The sequence below is a fragment of the Nicotiana tomentosiformis genome, chromosome 10, assembly GCF_000390325.3.
Source record: "Nicotiana tomentosiformis chromosome 10, ASM39032v3, whole genome shotgun sequence".
Classification (NCBI taxonomy): Eukaryota; Viridiplantae; Streptophyta; class Magnoliopsida; order Solanales; family Solanaceae; genus Nicotiana; species Nicotiana tomentosiformis.
Genome location: NC_090821.1, coordinates 32,703,628 through 32,714,471, shown reverse-complemented (window position 1 = coordinate 32,714,471; position 10,844 = coordinate 32,703,628). Strand labels below are relative to the sequence as shown.

Here is a 10,844-nt window from a genome sequence, read left to right as displayed (position 1 = left end):
GACAGCTATCACGTGCGTCATGGTCGAGCCCAATGTAAACGTCGGCTTATAATCTGATCGAGTCATTGAAAATTCATATTGTTTCTCACCACATCCTTCCCGAGAAACGAGGGGACTATCTGTATACGGTCGAAATAGATTTCGGCTTTCGTACGATCGATCGAGGTCAAAACGTAATAGATCGGAGTAATACTTCGAGATGGGTTCCGAAGATGGTACAAACAAGCTTCGAGCCTGAGGGACCGATCAATGTCGAGCTCGATATCATTATCAAGCTCGAATTCAACTCAAACTATGATGCAAAGTAAAGTTATCGAGCTTATGATTCAGAGACCGACTGACACTGATTCCGAATCAATGCAAGGATCCGAGTCAGAATCGAGCTCAAGTCAAGATCGAGAGCTCGAGTCGAGACCGAAAAACTTGAGTCAATATCGAGCTCATAGACAAGAGCCGTTGCAATCCCACTAGAGGAGAGAATCCTAGCAGGAATTATGAAAAAGCTGATTTATCATGGGTCTCCCACTATGTATTTTTAATTATATCTAAAGTAAGATCCCTCTACTATAAAGGGGATGGTTATTATTTCTGTAAGCACCAAGTTCTTGCTTACATTGTAATTCAAGCACCATATTCTCCTATAGTGAAGAATTGTTCTTTTAAGCTTCATAAATTGATTCAACCCGTTCAGTCCTAAAAATCATCTTTTTTACAACCTTGTTTACTTTGTACTCTTTGCAATCCATATTTGATATTTCTATTTATCCTTACGGTTTGTATTAAGCTATACCACATATCCTTAGAACTACGTACAAATTTAACTTTATCCGTTTTTTGGGTAAACAAAAACATCTCTCGGTAATTTCACCTCCTCTTTACTGATGTTAAAATGGACTTGAACAAATCCATAAAAGAACAATGATTCATTGGCATGAAGCAAAAGAAAGAAAATATGTTTGATAGTCTTGACCACATGGACGTAGATCAACAGGAGAGAAGAGAAACCGAACCATGGTTAAACTAGCTTTTTAGTTGAAGAGATCTTGTCCATTGATTAGTATATAGGACGCGTGTCACAAATCAATACCCTATTGAAGAATACTGGACCAAACATCACTGGAGGGGACCCCAACCCGTCAGTTGTAAGCTAAATCAATTCATCCGAAATGATCAGGTGAATTGGAAAGGCAATTAATCTTAATCAATCCATCATAGAGTTTCATTATAGCGAAAGACTAAAAAACATAAACATAGAAACTTTGGATTTTTAGTTTAGATCATGATTAGTTCCTTAAGACTTAAGTACTCAAGTTGGTTTTCACCCATTTAACAAAATAACGTAACGTGCTCCTACTTAGTGTCATGAAAGAATTGCAAAGTTGACGTGCCCCAAAAATGAAAGAATTTCGACTGCTGGTAAATTTGGGAATCAAATTAAAAACAAAGTGAATTTCTGATGACTACATAAATAAAAATTAATGCGGTGGAGGTTGAGAACTATAACGAAATAGATATCAATTTTCTGCTATCTTTGATGAATAAGCTTATTGCTTATGACATGCCATGTTCAATGGAAGTGGAGGATCTGAATATGAACCATTGACAATTTTTTCAAACACCCATCTATTAGCAGCCTCTGTGTAATGCACACCATCCCAATTGATTCTTACTGATGGATCTTTGCATGATTTTCCCAACATTATTTCTTTGCCTTTAACCTTGATCTTGCTTCCACATCCATGTTTCATGTTATAATTGTACTTTCCTCCATGCCCACAGCAAGCTTGTAGTGGATGCTCAAACCCTAAATTTCAACAACAATACTTTAAGACGTAAGATAAAATAAAGAAGGGAACATTTCATGTCTTATTTTGTGTCCATTTGTTGACGACATTAAATTTTTATTTTATACTATCTTATAATACGTGCAATGCATGCATGTACCCAGTAACAGTTTCAGATTAAATGAGAAAGACAATTGTTTACGTACCATGCTTGTTAGCGTGACTAATGAGTTCATACTTGGCAGAATATACATCAACATAGGTAAGAGCAGCCAATGGAAGATCCTTTCGGAGCTGGAACACAGCTTCCTTCAACTTAGTATTGAAATATTGAGCCACCTTATTAAAGGGAGAGGCACATCCTGCCTTATCAATTTGTGCTGCCGTAATTTGCAGGCGATCCAAGATATAAGGTAGACAACCAACAGACCCAGTATTATGAATCCAAAAATATCTACCACCTTGATCATATATGTCCTGCCATTTTCACCATATATAGCATATATAACAACCTCCAAATTTTCATGTATAGTCATTCAACTATCATTTTATTCTACAACTTAGTTATAAAACCAATTTTTGTAACGAAAAGATCATTTAATTATGGCTATATAAGAACGTGAAAAATGTTAAATTCAATCTCATAAAAAACAAGTAGGTTGCCACATGTATGAATTTGCCATGTAACTATGGATACATTACCAATTTACCTTCAAAATATTCACGTGGCACCACTTAAAAGAAAATAAAAACACATTTTCTGATCCAATCTAGTACACAATGTCTTACACCCATATTATACATCGTGGGTTTTTAAAACTTTTAGTGGGTTTTTTTTAAAATAAAAAATTTAAAGTAAGGTGAGTATGTGCAATGTGAAGAAAATTAAGTAAGGTGAGTTATTGAAGTACCAACCTACTTGTATTTTTGGACTATATTTAAGATTTTCTATATTTTATGTGTTCTATAGGTAATATAGGTAGAGTTGAGTTATTTTTCAGTTAAAAGAAAGTTGTTTTACGACTTTGATGCAATAAATGGATACTGAAACATCTCTTAGTAGTGTGCCAAAATCTTGCTCTATATCAAGATTGGATTAAATATTTACCTTGATTACAGTCGTGAATTGATCCATTAAATCAGGCACATAAGCTCTAACTTGATCAGTGGTCATGTTAAGGAAGTAACCAGCAGTTAAATCATTTTGTCCAATGTCAAATGTGTATAAACCGTGGGAAAAATGTTTCTCCTTAGGCATCAACTGACTAAAGACATTCCCTGTGCATTGAAATTTTTCCAGAAATAATAAGAAGATGATGAACTCCAGAAAATTAGGCCAGAAACTATATGGTAATTATTGGAACACCACAAAAAAAGTATGAACATCCCGAAAGTAATATGCCATTACCTTTGCTACGGATAATCTGAGACCTGCGATGGAAATCGTTGAATTCGTAAAACTGAACGTTTAATGAAATGGGGCTGAAACCACTTTGATGTAGAGTTGTGTTTTGGGGTCTGATTGTCGAACCAGCTGTGGCAAAGTTGGCTCCATAACTGAAGTTTGAACCCAGTGCATCTAAGAATGCACTTAGATGTGGTAATCCTAAGCTTTCAGCTGAAAAAATCCACCTCAAACGTAAATCATAGTATTAGTTTAACTTCTATACACTGATAAACTAGTAGAAAAAAACAATTACACCATTAGGTCATCGAAGAACTAATTAGAGGTAACCGTGTACGATGAACGAAATTAGTAACCTAAAAATAGAGTAAAAACTTCCTAGAACAGATCAATGTATATAAGTTAGCTTTATATCGTGTTATCTTTGAGTTAACGAGAAGGGAACCCAAAAACAGAAAAAAGACAAAGTTTAGGCAAGAATTTCTTCAATACTAACCTGATGAAACTCTTTGATAAAATTACAGTTTAAACAGGGTTAAAACTTACTTGCACTTCGTATTGTTCACACCAGATTATACTATACATGATATATGTCTTCATGTACATAATTATTATTAAATCATAATTAATAAATATTTTTATCTCAACTTATTACTTAACCATGTTAAACTAGAAAAATTTGGTGTAAACATTGCATAAATTTTATTTACCGTGCAAACATCATCTATACCGATTAAAATAGTGTAACGAAAGTATCGATGTGGCTTTACATAAACATACTTTAAGTGTCGTTTCAAATATTTATGATAATTTAACCAAATTGGTTGGTGGTGTGCAGTGAATTGCGGCAAGATATACGTGAACGACAATAATATTGTATTAAAGAGCAAAACAATTGTCCCTTCGGGGACATCTGATAAAATCGAAAAAACAAAACAACTGTTATCCTTCATGAGAAGAAACGTGTTTTGTTGTTAAAAAAGAAACAGATTTGTTTTCAAATATATATATATATATATATATATATATATATATATATATATAAGTGAAAAATTACTGTTTTGAAGAACAGCTTAATTAGTTATTTTCAAGAAAAAGAATAACTCAGAAATAGTTAGACACAATTGCAGAAAAAGACATAAGAAGCAAATTAGCGTCGGTGGATTCTGTTTCAAAAATAAACGCGCCTTGCTAATAGAACCAAAATATATATATATATATATATATATATATATATATATATATATATATATATATATATATATATAGTGAAAAATTACTGTTTTGAAGAACAGCTTAATTAGTTATTTTCAAGAAAAAGAATAACTCAGAAATAGTTAGACACAATTGCAGAAAAAGACATAAGAAGCAAATTAGCGTCGGTGGATTCTGTGTCAAAAATAAACGCGCCTTGCTAATAGAACCAAAATAGTCACAGTCCCCATATATTCCACCAGTCCTTAACTGATAAGGTTATTCAGAATACAATAAGGAGAAGATAAGGGACAAACTATTTGTATAGATGATCAATCGCAATATTGCAAAAATATTGAGATGAACTTCGTAGTAAAATAGTACTAATAAGATGAACTTTTTTGTAAGGCAAAAAATAATGAGAAATTAAGTGACAAATCAATATATATATATATATATATATTATTACCGATAAAATCAATAACAAGACGACCATCAGAGTAGCGCCCGGCAGGGGAACCAAAATATGTCTCTCCGGCGGGCGGACCAGCCTGACCAAATGCCGCCGATAATCCACCGGTGTCGGAATTTGAGTCACCAAAGTTGAAAATCGCCGGAAAATCACACTTGCTCTTAGCAGCAGTTGAAATTGGAAATACAATTAGTAGTAACACTAATACTAGAGGAAAATTACCTAGTTTTGAGACACTAAGCACCATACTGACTTTATATTCTACAAAGCAAAGATGAACAAGAAGAAGAAGAAGTCAGGGAAGAGTAGGATAAATGGATATGACAAGATTATTATGGAAGGAAAGTCTTAGGAATACAGGAAGTAACGTTAAATGGGTGTATATATATATATATATATATATATATATATATATATATATATATATATATATATATGTCTTAGGTTACATGCGCATGTAACCAACTCTCAATACTATATTGTAATTAATGTTGCTCTATTTTTTTTTTATTTCTTTCATATTCAATACTCATTTTATGAAAATAAATTTAGCGTACACTAAAGTTTTACAATTGCTTATATGATGAATTTATAAAAGAATTGAATTTGATTCTTTAACAAATTAGTTGACTCGAGGAATTATTTCGTTAAATCGGTTTAAAAAATTATTTACTTTTTCTCAAAATTAGAGGAAATAAATTTTCTTGATTAAAATTCTTAATATTTAGCTCATTCCAACTTTTCAACGTTATACTATAACAATATTTCTATCAAATAAAAATTCTATGTTCAAAGAATAACAAAAAATTGATCTGACATTTCACTTAAAAAATTTTAGTTAATTTTAAAGTCTTAAATATTAAAAAAATAATTAAATTACAATTTTTTTCTATATCAAATTTATTTTTAACAGATAACAGATTAACCAACATGTCATTGTAATAAATTCTAAAATTTAATTGTTTTAATCACTTTATTAAAGTGTAAAATTTCAAATCCTTGATATATTTAAGTAAAATACCAAACATAAAATTATTAGTACTCTGTAATATTAAGGATTCGTATTGGATGTCTACAAAGATTTATACTATTCTATTAAAGTTAATAAATCTTAAAAAATTATATAAATATTATCTCATCCATACCAATTTATTTTTCGACTTGGACTTTGAATAATTTTGAATTAGGGTTTTAACTTTGTGAGTTAGGCAATTATCCTTTATAATAATGGCATGCTTAATGATCTAAATCACGAAGTAAAAAAGGAGCTAATTCTTTGTCACGACCCAAAATTCCCACTGTCGGAACCGTGATGGCGCCTAACATTTCACTTGCTAGGCAAGCCAATGTTAGAATAATTTATCCTTTTTAAAAATTTAAATTTAATTAATGAAGAAGAACTGATGTAACTGCAATAATCCAAATATAAATGCGGAAGCTAAAACCGTAAAAATATCTGCTACAAATCCATGAACCCGGTGTCACAAGTGCACGAGTTTCTAGAGTAATACATGTAACGGTCTGAAATAAATACAAAGTTGTCTGAATGAAAATACACAGCTAAATAAAATAAAGACGGGGACTTCAGAAGCTGCGGGCGCTGAGCAGCTATACCTCAAGTCTTTGCAGGCTGTCCAATCCAAGCTCTCTAATAGCCGCCGCTGGGACCGTCTCCAAAATCTGTATAGTGTGCAGAGTATAGTATCAGTACAACTGACCCCATGTACTGGTAAGTGCCGAGCCTAACCTCGACGAAGTAGTGACGAGGCTAAGGCGGGTCACCTATGCTACAACCTGAACGCAGTATATAATAATGACAAAAAAAATGGGAATACTGAACAGAATTAAACAGCCAACTGAAAATAATAACCACAGCCTCAAGAATTACCAATGTCGTCCAAAATCACCAATCTTTAATAATTCAGATACAAATACCAAAGAGAAAAACTAACACAGCTCACGAAATGGAAACATATAGGTTGTTGCGGCACGCAACCCGATGCCACCGTACATCTCATACTCCTCTCTTATTTCCTCATAATAGCATAAACAACAGTGAATATAAATAAAAGTATTGCGGCGTGCAACCCGATCCCACCATATCACAATAACACAATCATAGTTCACCCTTATGCCACCAAACAATTCTCCCTTATTACACCTGTTGCGGCGTGCAACCCGATCCCACCGTATCACAATAACACAATCATAGTTCGCCCTTATGCCACCAAACAATCCACCTTTATTACACATGTTGCGGCGTGCAACCCGATCCCACCGTATCACAATAACACAATCATAGTTCGCCCTTATGCCACCAAACAATCCACCTTTATTACACCTGTTGCGGCGTGCAACCCGATCCCACCGTATCACAATAACATAATCATTGTTCACCCTTATGCCACCAAACAATCCACCCTTATTACACCTGTTGCGGCGTGCAATCCGATCCCACCATATCAACATCAAGTGCTCAGTATACACAGTAAATTCACAATTCAAATCACGGAAACCCTCCACAATACTTAAACACCAAACATAAACAAATATGAAACTTATACGTCATGAAAGTTCACATAAGTAATACTACACAATGAGACCAATTCAGAGTATACAACAAAAGGTACCGATAAACCAGCGTAAGCAAATAATAGGAGATAATGAAACTATGGAATGAACAATATCATGAACAAGAAGAAACAATGTCTAACAAGTAGCAATTAGGCACGGGAACATAATTAAACCATGTAAAAATTAAGACATGGAAAGAGATAATATGGAAAAATAGGGAAAATAGGGAAAAAAGATAAATTGGCGGCGCATAAGTACTCGTCACCTAACATATATGCCGCTCACATGAATTTCATGTAGCAAATAGTCCGAGAGTTCCTAATTCCTTCAAGTCAAAATTAGACACAACACGTACCTCGCTCCAAAGACCACTCACTGCTCAAACACAGCCTTGCCTCTCAAACAGGCCTCCGGGCCAATAGAATCTAGCAAATTACCAACCAACGATTCAAATTAAGCCTTAGGAATCACCCACGATTGCAAAAGATTCAATTTAGGTCATTATTAAAAAATTCAACAAAAGTCAACTTCCGGGCCCGCTTGGTCCAAACCCGAAATTAAAACCAAAACCCGATTACTCATTCACCCCGAGCCCGGTTACGTAATTTGTTTTGGAATCCGACCCCAATTTGAGGTCTAAAATCCCAATTTCTCAAAAATTCCTAACTCTACCCAAACCCCCAAATTTTCACCATGAAAGCACTAGATTTTAGGTTAAAAACTTGTGAAATGTAATGAAAGATTGAAAGAAAATGGATTAGAATCACTTACCAATGATTTGGGGAAGAAAGAGTCTTGGAAAAATCGCCTCTAATGTTTTAGATTTTAAAAATTTGAGAAATGAACCAAAAATCATGTCTAAGTCATATTTGTTTAGCTGCAGATGTCGCATTTGCAACCTGGGCTTCGCAAATGCGAAAGGTTCCCTAGGCCTGCAATCATTGCAAATGCGAATAAGTGTTCGCAAATGCGAACAGGAGAGGGTCGCAAATGCGACCAAAACTTCGCAAAAGGTCCACCCCCATCCCATTGCTCGCAAATGCGATGGTTTCTTTGCAAATGTGAGGCTCGCATTTGCGAGCCAGATCTCGCAAATGCAAAATCTGCAGGCCTGATGCACACCATCTATGATTTCTAAGTTCAATTCACTCTGTAGCCTATCCGAAACTCACCGAGCCCTCGGGGCTCCAAACCAACTATTCACACAAGTCTAAAAATATCATACGAAATCGCTCACGTGATCAAATCGCCAAAATAATACCTAGAACTACGAATCGAATACCAAATGAAATAAAATTTTCAAGAATACTTTGAAACTTCTATTTTCACAACCGGACGTCCGAATCACGTCAAACCAACTCCGTTTTTCACCAAATATCGCAGACAAGTCATAAATATAATAATGGACCTGTATCGGACTCTGAAACTAAAATACAGACTCGGTATCAACAAGACCAAACATCAGTCAATCCTTAAAATCATTAAACTTTCAAACTTTTAATTTTTCATCAAAATTTCATATCTCGAGCTAGTGACCTCGGAATTCGATTCTAGGCATACGCCCAGGTCCCAAATTAATATACGGACCAACCGAGACCATCAAAACACGAATCCGGGTGTGTTTGCCCAAAACGTTGACCGAAGTCAACTTAAATAAATTTTTAAGGCAAAATTCTTATTTTTATTAGTTTTTAACATAAAAACTTTTCAAAAAACATGCCCGAACTACGCACGCAAATCAAGAAAGGCTAAAATGAGATATATAAGGCTTCGAAACACAGAATTGGGTTTTAAAACATGAGATGACCTATCGGGTCATCACATACTCCACCTCTAAAATAACTGTTCGTCCTCGAACGGACATAGAAAGGTACCTGGGCTGGTGAAAAGGTGTGGATATCTACTCCGCATGTCCGACTCGGACTCCCAAGTAGCTGCCTCGACAGGCTGACCTCTCCACTGCACTCGAACTGAAGGATTACTTTTTGACCTCACTGTCGAACCTGCCGGGCTAGAATAGCCATCGGCTCCTCCTCGTAAGTCAAATCGTGGACCAACTGGACAGAACTGAAGTCTAACACATGGGACGAATCGCCGTGATACTTCTAGAGCATGGACACATGGAATACCGGATGAACTGATGATAAGCCCGGTGGCAACGCAAGCCTGTAAGACACTTTTCCCACTCTCTCCAGAATCTCAAAGGGCCTGATATACCTAGGGCTCAACTTGCCCTTCTTTCCAAACCTCATGACACCCTTCATGGGTGATACTCGGAGCAACACTCTCTCCCCGACCATGAATGCAACATCACGAACTCTATAACTCTTCTGCCTGGACTGAGCTGTGCGAAGTCGATCCTGAATAATCCTGACCTTATCCAAGGCATCATGTACCATATCCGTACCCAATAACCGAGCCTCCTCCGGATCAAACCACCCAACTGGCGACCGGCACCGCCTACCGTATAATGCCTCATAGGGAGCCATCTGAATGCTCATCTGGTATCTGTTGTTATAGGCGAACTCTTCCAGGGGCAAGAACTGATCCCACAATCCTCCAAAGTCTATAAGATATGCGCGAAGCATATCTTCCAAGATCTGAATAGTGCACTCGGACTGTCCGTCCGTCTGAGGATGAAACGATGTGCTCAACTCAACGTGCGTGCCCGACTCACATTGTACTGCCCTCCGTAAGTGCGAGGTGAACTGCGTACCTCGATCAGAAATGATAGACACGGGCACACCGTGAAGATGGATGATCTCGCGGATGTAAATCTCTGCCAACCGCTCCGAAGAATAGGTAACTGCCACATGAATGAAATATGCTGACTTAGTCAGCCTGTCCATCATGACCCAAATGGCATCGAACTTTCTATGAGTCCGTGGGAGTCCAACAACGAAATCCATAGTGATACGCTCTCACTTCCACTCAGAAATCTCTATCTGCTGAAGCAGACCACCGCGTCTCTGATGCTCATACTTCACTTGCTGACAATTTAGGCACCGAGCTACATAAGCAACTATATCCTTTTTCATCCTCCTCCACCAATAATGCTTTCACAAGTCCTGATACATCTTGGCGGCGCCTGGATGAATAGAATACCGGGAACTGTGGGCCTCCTCAAGAATCAACTCACGAAGTCCATCCACATTAGGCACACAAACACGACCCTGCATCCTCTAGACTCCTTCATCTCTAACAGTAACCTGCTTGGCGCCACCATGCCGCACTGTGTCCCTAAGGACCAACAAATGAGGATCGTCATACTGCCGATCTCTGATACGCTCAAACAATGAAGACCGAGCGACTGTACAAGCTAGAACACGGTTGGGCTCTGAAATATCCAACCTCACAAACTGGTTGGCTAAAGTCTGAATATCTGATGCAAGCGGCCTCTCACCAACTGGAATGA

General features: G+C 36.5%; 1 protein-coding gene across 1 annotated transcript; it reads right to left on the bottom strand.

Moving 5' to 3' along the window:
* Positions 1-1,411: 1,411 nt before the first annotated feature.
* LOC104104862 (GDSL esterase/lipase At3g26430) lies at positions 1,412-5,218 on the bottom strand. The gene is made up of 5 exons (XM_009613051.4): positions 4,853-5,218; positions 3,193-3,402; positions 2,893-3,062; positions 1,991-2,261; positions 1,412-1,804 (listed from the first exon to the last, which is right to left on the bottom strand). The coding sequence occupies exons 1-5, from the start codon at positions 5,100-5,102 to the stop codon at positions 1,545-1,547; spliced, it is 1,161 nt and encodes a 386-aa protein (XP_009611346.1). The 5' UTR covers positions 5,103-5,218; the 3' UTR covers positions 1,412-1,544.
* Between the last annotated feature and the right edge of the window lie 5,626 nt (positions 5,219-10,844).